This window comes from Cydia strobilella, chromosome 2 (genome assembly GCF_947568885.1).
Source record: "Cydia strobilella chromosome 2, ilCydStro3.1, whole genome shotgun sequence".
Lineage (NCBI taxonomy): Eukaryota > Metazoa > Arthropoda > Insecta > Lepidoptera > Tortricidae > Cydia > Cydia strobilella.
The window spans coordinates 196,329-211,380 of record NC_086042.1 but is presented as its reverse complement, the minus strand read 5'-3'; the positions used below and the strand labels follow the sequence as shown (position 1 = coordinate 211,380).

Genomic DNA, 15,052 nt, shown 5'->3' with positions numbered 1-15,052 from the left:
CGCCCAACATTCCTAACATTCCTCAACCGTGCACGGAATTCGCGCGCGGGCAGTTTGATCGAGCAGATGCGCAGCCGTGCGTGTGTGTGTGTGTGTGTGTGATATGGAACACGTACTAGTCCGCGATGGCGAGCGCGGCGAGCATGCGCGCGAGGGGCGCGGGCGCGGGCGCGGCGCCGAGAGCTTCCTGCTGCCGCGCGGCGGCGGCCTCGCTCTGTGTGTGTGTGTGTGTGTGTGTGTGATATGGAACACGTACTAGTCCGCGATGGCGAGCGCGGCGAGCATGCGCGCGAGGGGCGCGGGCGCGGGCGCGGCGCCGAGAGCTTCCTGCTGCCGCGCGGCGGCGGCCTCGCTCTGTGTGTGTGTGTGTGTGTGTGTGTGTGTGTGATATGGAACACGTACTAGTCCGCGATGGCGAGCGCGGCGAGCATGCGCGCGAGGGGCGCGGGCGCGGGCGCGGCGCCGAGAGCTTCCTGCTGCCGCGCGGCGGCGGCCTCGCTCTGTGTGTGTGTGTGTGTGTGTGTGTGTGTGTGATATGGAACACGTACTAGTCCGCGATGGCGAGCGCGGCGAGCATGCGCGCGAGGGGCGCGGGCGCGGGCGCGGCGCCGAGAGCTTCCTGCTGCCGCGCGGCGGCGGCCTCGCTCTGTGTGTGTGTGTGTGTGTGTGTGTGTGTGATATGGAACACGTACTAGTCCGCGATGGCGAGCGCGGCGAGCATGCGCGCGAGGGGCGCGGGCGCGGGCGCGGCGCCGAGAGCTTCCTGCTGCCGCGCGGCGGCGGCCTCGCTCTGTGTGTGTGTGTGTGTGTGTGTGTGTGTGATATGGAACACGTACTAGTCCGCGATGGCGAGCGCGGCGAGCATGCGCGCGAGGGGCGCGGGCGCGGGCGCGGCGCCGAGAGCTTCCTGCTGCCGCGCGGCGGCGGCCTCGCTCTGTGTGTGTGTGTGTGTGTGTGTGTGTGTGATATGGAACACGTACTAGTCCGCGATGGCGAGCGCGGCGAGCATGCGCGCGAGGGGCGCGGGCGCGGGCGCGGCGCCGAGAGCTTCCTGCTGCCGCGCGGCGGCTTCACTCTGCAACAACCACATCAGGGTTCTACTTGTAAAGCTTCCCGAGCGACCACCTCCCAGGTACACCAGCTACCACGGTTCCCACCGATGTGGTGGAAAAAAATGCTATTGTCTGTTTCATTCATCAGATTAATGAAACGGACAAAAAGACCCACCAGAAACATTTTGATGTAAAATGTTGCCGAGACGAAACCGTAAGGCTCGCACTGTCAAAAAGTTATCAGATCTGTTGTAGAGCCGAGCTTCTAACTCTACAAGCCCTAACTTTACAAACTCTACACCTTAGTCAAATTATGTGGCGGGGCCGTTTTTGCTACTACGAGAACTATTGTATAATAAAAAATAATGAATAGTGAAACAATTTTTCACCTTACGTCCATGTGACGGTAGCGAAACGGCCGAGCCACATAATTTGACTAAGGTGTAGAGTTTCTCAAATTAGGGCTTGTAGAGTTAGAAGCTTGGCTCTACAAGAGATCAGATAACTTTTTGACAGTGCGAGCCTTATGGTTTCGTCTTGGCAACATTTTACTTGAAAATGTTTTTGGTGGGATTTCCCTTCTTTATGTAAATTGCTTATACAATCTTCCATCCCCTAACTTAAAATGCGGGGGGTAATTTACTATTAAGAATCCTGAAATACGTATCTGGACTGGAGGCATCTTTTACACAATCTGCATTTTACTAATTCCCCATATACAAACTTCAACCCCCTTTTTTCCCCTAACGCTCTTTTCCACCCCCTTACGGGGTGATTTTGGGGTTGAAAACTATTTTATATCCTTCCCCATAACAAAAACTATCTACATACATACATACATACATATAATCACGCCTATTTCCCGGAGGGGTAGGCAGAGACCACGGATTTCCACTTGCTACGATCCTGACATACCTCTTTCGCTTCCTTCACTTTCATAACATTCCTCATACACGCTCGCCGGTTTAGGGTGCTCTTGACCTGGCCTTTCTTCAGGATTTCCCCGATCTGATCAGAGAAAGTCCGCCGAGGTCTGCCCCTTCCAACTCCCGTTTCTACCTCTCCTTTATATACTCTCTTTGTTAGCCTCCTTTCACTCATTCTTTCCAAGTGTCCAAACCATCTCAACATACCTTTCTCAATTTTTGTCACTACATCTTCGCTCAGTCCACACTTTTCCCTTATCACACTGTTCCTAATTCTATCTTGTAATCTCACCCCACATACACTTCTCAACGCTCTCATTTCCACTGCATTGACTTGGCTTTGATGCCTCTTCTGCCATACCCAACTTTCGCTACCATACATAAGTGTAGGCACCAGCACCCCTCTATGCACAGCCAACCGTGCCTTTTGCGACACCTTCTGGCTGCTCATAAAAGCGTTAAGTGCCCCATTCACGCGATTTCCAGCACTCACTCTCCTTTCAATATCTTTATCATGCTTACCGTCCCTAGTGAATAATGTTCCCAGATACACAAACTCTTTCACTTGTTCTACTCTTTCTTGACCAATCAAAATTTCACAGTTTGTCATATATTCCTCCTTTTCAAATACCATAACTTTCGTCTTACTTACATTTATTTTCATTCCTTTCCTTTCAAAAGATCCATGCATTCTAGTTACCATCTCCTGCAACTCTTCACCCGATGACGCTAGCAATACCAGGTCATCAGCGTAAAGAAGACATTTGACGGGTAACCCACTCATTCTCAGCCCACACTCATCATTTCTCAAATCATGCAAACTACTGTCCATGAACAGATTAAACAGCCACGGTGACGCTACACATCCCTGCCTAACACCCTTTTCGATGCTAAACCACTCAGTGTACGACCCGTTTACTCTCACACAAGCACTGGAATCCTCATAGAGCGATTTCAGTGCCTGAATGAGACGGCCGCTCAATCCATACACCGACAGTACCGACCAAAGTTCATTCCTCACCACTCTGTCATAAGCCTTTTCCAAATCCACGAAAGCGCAATAGACCTTCTGACCTTTGGCCAAATACTTTTCGGCTATGCATCGCAAGGAAAAGACTTGATCCGTACATCCCATACCCTTTCGGAATCCCGCTTGTGCATCCCATACTTTTTCATCGGTTTCTTTCACTACTCTCTCAATCAATATCTTTGCATACAATTTGCCGACGACGCTGAGTAAGCTAATGCCTCTGTAGTTTTTGCAATCCAGTTGTGATCCCTTTCCTTTGTAAAGAGGTACAATGACGGCCTTGCACCAGTCCCTGGGCACTTGACCGGTTCTGAAGCACATATTGAAAAGGCGGTACAACTGACTTGCTACAATGCCTTGTCCAGCTTTCAGCATCTCGACAGAAACTCTATCATACCCTGCAGCCTTCCCTGATTTCATTCCTTTCAACGCTTTCACAATTTCATCCATGCTAATACTATCTTCGTTCTCCGACACGTTTTCAATGCTTTCATTCAACTCCAAAATTGACGTGCTTGCCTTCTCTTTATCAAACAAACTTTCAAAATACTCTTTCCATCTTTCTAAGATGCATTCTTCCTCATTCACTAATCTTCCATTCTTGTCTTTTATTGACTTTAGCTCAGAATTCTATCTACATATAGAAAACTATCTACATAGCAAATTTCAACTAAATCGGATCAGCGGTTTTTAATTCCTCAAACAAAATTCCACCCCCCTTTTCACCCCCTTAGGGGCTAAAAATTTCAAGTTTTTTAATTTTTCTGTTGTTTGTGTACTAAGATTATTTTACATACCAAATTTCAGCTTCCTAGGATTTCAGGAAGTACCCTAAAGGTTTTGATGATCATCAGTGAGTGAGTGAGTGACGAAATCGGGGTTTTTTAGATGTGTTTTTTAAATAATTTTTGTGTCCTAATAAGTCCACTAATGACATCATACATATCCCGAGAATTTTGTCAAGTTATGAGGGTTCAAAAAAACGACGAAGCGCTTTGAGAAAAGGTAGGTAGTCCTTGCGCTTTGCTTCGCTCGTCTTGGCGGGGGCACTACCGTGCCCCCAGATTAATTTAATCTTAACCGTTTCGACTATTTTATGGTAAAATCAACTCTTTCTTGTAACTCATTGCCTTGGTTAAGTTCTCTTGGGTTTGGGTCACTCTTTTAAATCTGTTTTTAAAGTAAATAATTAACAAAACCAACTAATTAATTAACTATACTGCAGAGATACGGTACATATCCATAAGTTTCCATAAGTCTCGTGAAATAGGTATTGAAGTAGAACTGTCACTTTGTAAAGTTGAAAAATTAAAAAAAAATTGTTAATATTATTTTCAAAATTGCTTTCTTGGAGTTAGACATGAGGATATCACGTATCATTTGTGGTATATTGTATAAAAAAAACAGCCATAGTGTGTCTGGAGGAGCCTAAACTTGGTATGTTTCGAAAATTCTTTTTGTTTTAATTTAAAAAAAATGCCCGAAATGTAATGGTGTGATATATTTTTAGAATCGCCTCAAAAATCCCTTTCGTATGATACCACATACCAGCGAAATTTTTTTAGGAACTGCGGGTCAAAAATTTTGTTTTGGCCTCTAGTATGTGTGTGCCAAACGGCTAACCTGTACATCGATTTGCGGTATTTTTATACGAACGGGTTAGACTAACATACCTGCGACCACTGGCACAGTTTGAGCACCTCCTGCCGCTTGCTGCTATTACCCGAGGACTTGTAGTAATTCAGTAAGTTGTTGGTTGTCTGTCAAAAATAAACGAATTATTTTTTAAACATATTAACATAAGATTACGGCACTGATATAGTTATATGTAAATAAATAAGACATAAGACAATTGAAACCTATCTGTATCTTTTTAGCACACTTAATTATAATTTTTTTTTTTTTTTAATTTATTTAGGAAACAAACAGTCATATACAGAAAAGTTTAAACTTGCAGATATACAATAAGACCTATAGTTCCATTAATTATAACATACTGATATTGATAACAAGTAGAAACAGGGCTTGTTCGGCACTGCCTAAAAATAGGAAGATACACAGAAGTAACAATTGGATACACAACTAATAAAGTACCTAAGTATCAAACATGCTTACAAACATACATACGTTACATAAGACTATAGAACAATTACAATTTTTTTTTTTTTTATATTAATTATTGTATATGTTTTTTGTCAATCTGACATTTTTGTCGCCCGTTATGTTTTTACAGAATCCTTGATAATTAAAAAGTTAGGACAAATCTCTATATGTATGTCTGTTATCACACTAATCACGTCTGCAAGGAACCTGATAGCAGCTTATAGTTATTACATAGTGGCCTACCAGAAATAGTCCGAGCAGCGCCCGCATGTTGTCCGGGTTGAGCTTCACGGCCTGGCAGTAATATTATTACATAGTGGCCTACCAGAAATAGTCCGAGCAGCGCCCGCATGTTGTCCGGGTTGAGCTTCACGGCCTGGCAGTAATATTATTACATAGTGGCCTACCAGAAATAGTCCGAGCAGCGCCCGCATGTTGTCCGGGTTGAGCTTCACGGCCTGGCAGTAATATTATTACATAGTGGCCTACCAGAAATAGTCCGAGCAGCGCCCGCATGTTGTCCGGGTTGAGCTTCACGGCCTGGCAGTAATATTATTACATAGTGGCCTACCAGAAATAGTCCGAGCAGCGCCCGCATGTTGTCCGGGTTGAGCTTCACGGCCTGGCAGTAATATGTCTTGGCCAGCTCCATGTTCTCCATGCCGCCCTACAAGATACACGTTATACATTTTTTTTTTTTTTAATCTGGTTTTTATGGAGGCTTTGGACACTCTAGGTGAACATGTCAGCCTCATGGGTGCTATCATAGTTCCCTACTCAAGGGAGAGGTCAATAAAGTGGTAAACACTGATTGCTTTGTCCGATATAGGCTCTGCCAACCAACAATTGATCTGTCCATTTTGCATGGAGCCCAGACTACCAAAAATTCTTTTTCTCAAGTCCGAATTCCGGACGCATTCCAACAACACGTGAGACAAGTCATCAGTCTTCTGACAGTTTGCACACAGTGGTGACGATTTAACACCCATCATGCACAGAAATTTGTTTGTAGGGATGTGTCCGGACCGGACTCGGAAAGCTGAGACTAACACTTTTCTAGAGAGGTTGGCAGAATCAAACCAGGGTATCCACAAGGGTCTATCTTGAATTGTTCTGTACCAGATTCCAACACCCCTTGATAAAGCTTGTTCTCCAAAATGGTATTCCCATTTCTGTAAACATCTTTTTTTAATTCTGGGAATTACTTCACTTGAATATGGTATAGAATCGAGTACAGAGCCATCCATTACAGCGGTTTTAGCAAGCTTATCTACTGCCTCGTTTCCTACTAACCCTACGTGGGAAGGAATCCACTGTATTTTAACAACTCTATCTTTACAAATAAACTCATGAATCAACTGTAGAGCTTCATATGCAACAGGCATGCCTCTTTGTCCATAAACACAACGATTAAGGTGTTGAAGTGCACTCTTTGAGTCAGATAGTATTACAACTGGAGCACTATTAGCTAGATTATTTGCATAACACAAGGCTTCTTTAATAGCTACAAGTTCAGCTCGCATAACGCACGCGTCATCATGCAGCTTCCACATGAGTGAAACATTGCACTGAGGATCAAACAGAGCTGCTCCAACACCTTGTACACACCTCGAACCATCAGTGTATATTTTATGAAATTGGACATACTGCTCAGTAAGCACTCTCAGTGTAGAATTTCTCAACGCCTCATTCTGTTGATGCCGCTTAGGGACATCAATATAATCAATGCTATCCATTATACATGACCTGGTGTTAATCGAGGACACCCACGTGTTCAAAGAGTACATATCCAATTTGTCACAGTGATGCACAGGTAAATCTTTCCATTCATCATAAATGTTTGCTAACAAAGGAAAATTTATAACAGAAAATAGGTAACGTTTAGTCAAAATGCTCTGTAACGCGGAAATAATGGGGCTGTTTGATCTTGATCTAATTCTTAGTAAAAATCTACAACCCAACCAATAACGGCGCACAACCAGAGGAGGGATGGAGAGTTCACGTTCCATAGCTATAACAGGAGTGCTGCGTATGAAGCCTCCGCACACACGCAAAGCTCTATTTTGCAAAATGTCTAATTTCTTTAAATGATAAATAGCACAGCTTCCATAAATAAAACTACCATAATCCAGGCGACTTCTTAAGAGAGATATATAGAGGCGCCTGAGATGTTTAGGGTGAACTCCCCAAGACCTGCCCGCTAGAACCTTTAAAATATTAATATGTTTGTAATTTCTTTCACACAGCTCTTTTATATGGAGCCCCCATCTCAAGGGCGAATCCAGCCATAACGTTATACATAAATACACAAATAACGTATGTACTATGACTATGTTAGTCAAATGTGATTCCATGTTTGCTAAAAACTTTTTGGTGTTGTAGCAACAATTTGCATCATCATCTTCCTCGCGTTATCCCGGATTTTTGCCACGGCTCATGGGAGCCTGGGGTCCGCTTGACAACTAATCCTAAGAATTGACGTAGGCACTACTTTTTACGAAAGCGACTGCCATCTGACCTTCCAACCCAGAGGGGGAACCAGGCCTTGTTAGGATTAGTCCGGTTTCCTCACGATGTTTTCCTTTACCGAAAAGCGACTGGTAAATATCAAATGATCTCTCTCTCTCTCTCTCTTTAGCCTTTTTCTACTCTTTGGGTGTAGGCCTACACCCATCAAATGATATTTCGTACATAAGTTCCGAAAAACTCATTGGTACGAGCCGGGGTTTGAACCCGCGACCTCCGGATTGCAAGTCGCACGCTCTTACCGCTAGGCCACCAGCGCTTTTTTTTTTGTAGCAACAATTATATTTATAATAAATATTCCTATCTTTTGTGAATCCTAAAACAGTATCTTTTACTGAAAATACTGAGGTGTGCAATAAAAAGTATTCTGTCAATCTATCTAGACAGTGCAAGTGCTAAGTAAACATCATAATTTCATAGAAGATTGCCGTTTAAAATAACACTTACACAGCCTATGCTATCAAAATCGCTGCCAACTTAGCTCGGTATGACTCTATCTATCCCCGACTCGAGACAGATGGCAATACACCACCAGTACTGAAAACCTTTAACAACCAGCTAAATAGATCCGCTCACCATGGTGTACCGGATGTCGGCGAGCCGCTGCAGGTGCAGGTGGCTGTGCGGCTGGTGCAGCAGCAGCTCCTCGGCGCAGAAGGCTGCCCGCGCATACTCGCCGGTCTGCTGGTACAGCTCGCATAGCTCCTGCCACGCCTCAACGTCTGACATGAACCTGGAAGGACATTCAAAAACGTTAGCTTCAGTCAGTTGCACTAAGTAAACTTAAATTAAAATTATTAAATAAACGCAGGCAATATACTAATACCTACTTCCTCAGGTAGTCGACCGGCTCCTTGATGGCTTCGACTATAAGTCCCTGCACCTTGAGGATGGCGACTCTTCACTGAATGTCCAGCAGTTATCATCCAGCAGTAGTGCAACAAGGACTTACTTCTTCAGATAGTCGACCAGCTCCTTGATGGCTTCGACTATAAGTCCCTGCACCTTGAGGGTGGCGACTCTTCACTGAACGTCCAGCAGTTAGCATCCAGCAGTAGTGGAACAAGGACTTACTTCTTCAGGTAGTCGACCAGCTCCTTGATGGCTTCGACTATAAGTCCCTGCGCCTTGAGGATGGCGACTCTGCGCTTGCGCGCGGCCGCGTTCGTCTCGTCCGCCTTGATGATCACGTCCAGCAGCTCCAGGGCTTCTTCATACCTGTAGCATCAATTTTTAGGGTTCATCCATTAATTACGTCACACGAATTTCGAGGTTTTTTGACCCCTCCCCCCACCCTGATTCTGATTTAATGAACCACCCGAAGACCGGGCAAAGTGGAGAAGATTGAGTAGGAAAGCGGACCCTGGCGCTAGGCCGGAAAGACGCTAGGTCGAAGAAGAAGATTCTGATTTTACCAATTGTAAAAATTGTGGATTTAAAAATTGAAATTTGCTGACCAAGCATAGCCCACAGCTTAGCCAGGGGCCAACTATTGCACAAATAGACAATAAAGAATATATCAATGCTTGGCTTCTTCTTTAAACTTTCTTCTTCTTCGTCGTTCCCTCATGACTGAGGATCGTGACCAACAACTATATCCCTCCATTTACGGCGATCAAGGGCTATGTGGGCTTTAAACTTTGTTACAGGCATAATTATGGGTAAAAAAGGTAAAATAATGAAATTTAATCGCGTTAAACCCGGCAATGACATTAATTATGTGTACAAAACGCAAGAGTTTAAAGTGTTATTTTGTTACATGCAGTCCCATTGTATAAGTGGATAACCTAAACACACCCTTGACGAGGCAAAGAGAGATTGCATAAAGGACAATGAGACAATGCAGGGCTGACCTCTCCTCTGCCTCTAGCTGCGCTGCCTTGTAGCGCATGACCCGCATGCTGCCCGGGAACTCCTGCCTCAGCATAGAGATGCACTGCTTGGACACGCTGTACGTGTGGGTGTCCAGTGCCGCGAACACCACTTGCTCCAGGATCACATACTCTGTACAATAATGGCAGGGACACACTTATCCCACGTACGCAACTTATGCAATGCATTATGACAATCTGGACCCTGAAATTTGTATGCTTATTGCTTAGAAACATACTTGTCATGAGTTGCATTGCGTATGACAAGTATGTTTCTATGTATGTTCCACTAATTGTAATTGTATTTAGTTTTTTGACGTGTAATGTATGTGTACATTATTAATAAATATGAATATGAATATGCATACAAATTTCAGGGCAAATACACGAATTTCGAGGGTTTTTTGACCCCTCCCCTCCTCCTTGTCACATTTGGCAAACCCCTCCCCCCCTGGTGTGACGTCACATTTTTTCAATGAAATCGGCAAATCGAAATAAGTATTATTAATATTTTATCAAAATCTTTTTGACAAAAGAAATATTAGTAATTTTATACCCCAAAACTGATAAGAAAAGAAAATTAAATGATTAAGAATGATTACTGTTCCAAAAACTTGTTATTTAACTGTACAGCGAATAAAATAATTTAAGGTGGTTCGACTAGGTTACCCAAAGCTTAAACCCCGCTAGATGGCGTCACTTTCGCAAATTTTCAGGTTTTATTTTTTTGTGGAATAGTGTTGGTATCTGTATACTTAAAAGTATGTTTAGCGCACTCTTTACATAAATATTGAACTATTATAATAAACATTGAATACTTCATTAGTGTAAAAAACACTTTTAAAGTCGACAGAGTGTTTCTGTCATGCTATTTCCTACTATTACTCACACATGCAAACAGTGTTTGCGTGATTGCTTGTAGTAGACAATTTCATGCAGTGTAAGTATGCTGCAATGGCGTTGCGGTATGTTCGTGGAAATACGTGCAAAAGGATTCGGGTTCGAGACTGGTACGTCAGGGGTACTTTTTTTTGTCCTTTTAGTGTTATCTTATGTTTCTTATACCTTCTATTCTTCGAATTCTTGTCCGATTCCGATATAACCGAAATATATTTCAGTGATATCGGAAACGGCTCTAACGATTTCGATGAAATTTGCTGTAAGGGGTTCGATCTAGCTAGGTCTTATCTCTGGGAAAACGAGCATTTTTGAGTTTTTACTTGTTTTCTTTTTCTCCCAGATATTCAGTATTATTAATAAATTTAGTTTATAACGTTTTATAAAAATATGTGACGTTTGAACTAAAAGGTACCACATTGTCGGTTGTCGATTAGGTTGATTTCATTTTGAAGCTTTATGGAAATATTACAACAATAAGTAGGTACCCGTTTGGTTGAAAACGCCACATATATTGAAAACCTGACTTTCACAAATCTCACCTTTTTGGGTTCTTCCAACTCAGAAAGGATGGAGAATACTGACGATTCTTAGTAGCACTAGCCCAAGGAAGTCCAGGTTTGTAAGTGTCAGGTATCAGTTTTTTTTAAAGCGCTAAATATAGTTCTACAAGTAAAGCAATCCCTTACTGCCCAGCCTCTATAGTATTTTTCAAACTGGAAGGGTACGATGATAGATTTCATCTCCATACAATTTATAACCTAATAATGCCAAATGTTGCAAAATTATATTGAATTGAGATCTATCATCGTACCCTTGCAGTTTGAAATAGTTATTTACGATACAAGTGCGGAAAAGAGAAAATTCGAAACGAGTGGCGACAGATTAAAACACGACCGCAGAGTGTTTTAAACCGACACGAGTTGCGAATTACCTATTCGCACGTGTATCGTACAACGTTTTACAGTACATATGGCCCTTTAAACTTTCGACATATGCATGAAAAGTGCTCTTTACGCACTAGGGCGAGAAAGTTGCACCATATGTAATGTAAAATACTTTTTAGTACATATGGTGCTACATATACGTTACCGCCCTAGTGCGGTAATTAGTACAATACGTGCATATGTCGAAAATGTAAAGGGCCATAATTATGTACTGTAAAACGTTGTAAAATACACGTGCGAAAAGGTAATTCGCAACTCGTGTCGATTAAAACACTTCCTTCGGTCGTGTTTCAATTTATCGCCACTCGTTGCCAATTTCCTACTTTTCGCACTTGTATCGTAATGTACTAATAATAAAGTAGTAATTGTAAAATAAAATTAAAACTTTTTATATATTTTTTTTTGGATTCAAGTAGGTACAGTGAGTAACAATATTGCATGGCCTTCTCATTATAACTATTATAGAAAACGGGATATTTATCATGTTTATTTATATTATTTATTTCTCGATATTTTGGCCGGTCTTGCAAGACCAATCGTTGTGGAGATCCCTGGGGAGGCCTATGTCCAGCAGTGGATGTCTTGTTGGTGTAGATGGATTCACACAACAAATGAAATAACATTTTTTCATATTTGTTATCCGTAGTTGTCCCTGTACCTGAAAGAAAAATAATATCATGATAGCACAAAATCTCTAATGTTATAGGAAGAAAGATGAAGCAACAATATGGATTCTAATAAAGTTATCATTTACTTACCTAGTAATAATTGTGTTTTTCATTCATAGACAAAATTCCATAATTTTCATCCCCAGGAAATGTTTTATTTTACTTTATTGCAGTGAGGATGTCCTGATTTTTTCTGGCTAATGAAGGAAAACATTTTATTTCCAAGAATGCCTCTTCATTTTGCACAATACCTAAAAAAACCTAGAGTTAGTGACACATTGACTATTCGGCAACCAAAACAGTAATAATTACATTATATAGGTATTGTTCACTGCTTATATCTACCATTACGGAAGAAGTGAGAATTATTTTCTAAAAAGATCGGCACGAGAAAATTACAATGCACAATGAAGGAATGAAACTGTACCTACCTTACGAAACTTCACCATCATGAATTCCGCTTCAATTGAGTCTGAATTTTTCTGGATTTTCGCGGACCAGAACACCGATGATTTTTGTAACTTGATTTAGACGTTGCTATCATTTTCAATTTATACAAACAAATTGACACAATAAACATGACCCTATGTGTCAGTGTCAACACTGTCAAATAAAAATGCACTAAACATGACGGCACTGCAAATCCTGCCAGGTTGGCCAGGCAACGTCGCCAACGTCATAGAGTGGCAACGCCGCACGCAACGTATTTGTACACGACATTTGTGACACACACATACGTAAAATTGATGAAAAAATTACGTTGATTTATGTATGATTTCTGTATGAAACAAAGTTTTTCTATTAATTTAGCGCAAACGAATATTCGAAAGTAGATAAATGAGCAAATATTTGTGTAGTAATAGTGTGTAGTGCCTTAATTAAAGCAGATTGAATTTTGTATGAAAATCGAACCACCTTAAATGCTGAGTGAGTCACAAGTTTAAGTTTAAGTGACGTCACAAAGTTTGTGACTCCTCCCTCCCCCTTGTCACAACATGTCACATTTTCTTGACCCCCTCCCCCCTAAACGTGTGATGTAATTATAAATGAAATGAAAAAATGAAAAAAATGAAAATGAAAAATTGTTTATTTTGGTTAAAACATTTCACAATTTACAATTTAGTTATGCTTGGAATCTCCTTGTAAGTATTGTAAATACTTGTGGCAGAAGACCCCGCTACTAACTATTAAGGGTTTATAAATAGTAACCGAACATATCATTTGAAGTAATATTTAGGTGAAGATATTATATAATTAGTATGAACTTTAGCTAAAGTAAAGTTTAACATATAATTTATTACAATTAAGTAAAATTAAATTTACTATTTAAAATTAAATTTAAAAACAAAATTATGATATAATGTTAAGAAATTAGTGCATTCAAAACAATTGAATTTACAAAATTGAGATAAAACCTGTGTGTGTGTGTGTGTGTGTGTGTGTGTGTGTGTGTGTGTGAGTGAATGTGTGTGCATATGTGTGAATGTGTTTATATAATAACCGTAGTGATTTAAATATTTTGAAATATGTCTAACGATAGTTTAATTTTGATTGATATGAATATGTTTGAAAAAGTTGTTTTTTTATTTTTATTTTATTATTGTTGCAATATTTAAGATACGTGATATATTAGGTTTTCAGTTTCCTTGTAACTTAGGTTAATTAACCATTCTAAAAGTGTTTTCTTAAAATTATACGATTGCAGTGAATAAATCAAGATAATATTATTTATATTATTATACAAGTAGGCAGAATGGTAAACAAATTGCCTTTTGGCGAAAAGAAACTTTGTGTTAGAGAGGACAACTACTTTATCTTTTCTTCTTTGTGTTGACGTAGGTGGTTTATAGGTTAGAGTCCTATGTAACTTTAAGGTTGTCACAACATGTCACATTTTCTTGACCCCCTCCCCCCTAAACGTGTGATGTAATTATAAATAAATAAATAAATATTATAAGACCTTACACAGATTGACTAAGTCCCATGGTAAGCCCAAGGAGGCTTGTGTTATGGGTACTCAGACAATGATATATATAATATATAAATACTTTAATACATAGAAAACACTCATGACTCAGGAACAAATATCTGTGCTCATCACACAAATAAAATCCCTTACCGGGATTCGAACCCAGGACCATCGGCTTCACAGGCAGGGTCACTACCCACTAGGCCAGACAGGTTGTCAAAATAATTAATGGATGACCTCTAATTATGATGAGTTGAAGTTGAGTGCTTACTCTCATTGCCGAGCTTGTTGATGTCGTCCATGATGGTGACCCAGAACTCCATCACGTCCTCGCTGCGCCGCTCGTTGTTCTCCCGCCATTGCCTCATCAAGTCTTTTATTTCTGTAAAAAAAAAAAAAAAAAAATGTTGAGCAGATAATATACTAATGAATAGTCAATACATATAAATACCATAACAAATCATGTAACTGTTTTTTCGTTGCTTGCTTGAAAAAAGTGTTGTTATTAATGAAAAAAAAGGATATTAAACATTGTAAACAAACATACGCAATAATTATTGGTGTGAATATATAGTCAAGGCAAGATATTTTTATTATATGTAGCATTAACATAAGGTTTTTCTTTATTTAGTTTAACTACAAGAGAAACTTTTCTCATGGTAATTTAAATAAAAATAATTTGATGTATGTTTACAAACCTCCAATGCTGAGATCTTCGTAATTGTAAGACATATTTATCTTGTTTTATTTTCTAAAGCAATAAACAATCTTATATTAACCAAATAAGTAATAGAATATAGTTTTTCAGTAAAATTGACGGAAAACTCATGCAGTTATTTCCTTCCAGGGCTTCCATCCACTTCCAGTCACGTCAGGTCAGACAGTTGTCATTGACGTCATTGTCAAAATATTCGATGAATTATGATTGGTTGGCAGGATAGTCAGAGACAAGAGATGAAAATAGGTCGTCAAGTCTCACTTTATTTAAAGAAATTATTATACATAAAAAAATGGATACACAATAAGAAGAAAATGTACACAATAATCAAAACGTTGCTCATTA

General features: G+C 40.5%; 1 protein-coding gene across 1 annotated transcript; it reads right to left on the bottom strand.

Moving 5' to 3' along the window:
- Positions 1 to 937: 937 nt before the first annotated feature.
- Positions 938 to 14,851, bottom strand: LOC134749670 (ER membrane protein complex subunit 2-like). The gene is made up of 8 exons (XM_063684691.1): positions 14,688 to 14,851; positions 14,261 to 14,371; positions 9,491 to 9,641; positions 8,712 to 8,855; positions 8,214 to 8,370; positions 5,683 to 5,778; positions 4,682 to 4,768; positions 938 to 1,075 (listed from the first exon to the last, which is right to left on the bottom strand). The coding sequence occupies exons 1-8, from the start codon at positions 14,719 to 14,721 to the stop codon at positions 980 to 982; spliced, it is 876 nt and encodes a 291-aa protein (XP_063540761.1). The 5' UTR covers positions 14,722 to 14,851; the 3' UTR covers positions 938 to 979.
- Between the last annotated feature and the right edge of the window lie 201 nt (positions 14,852 to 15,052).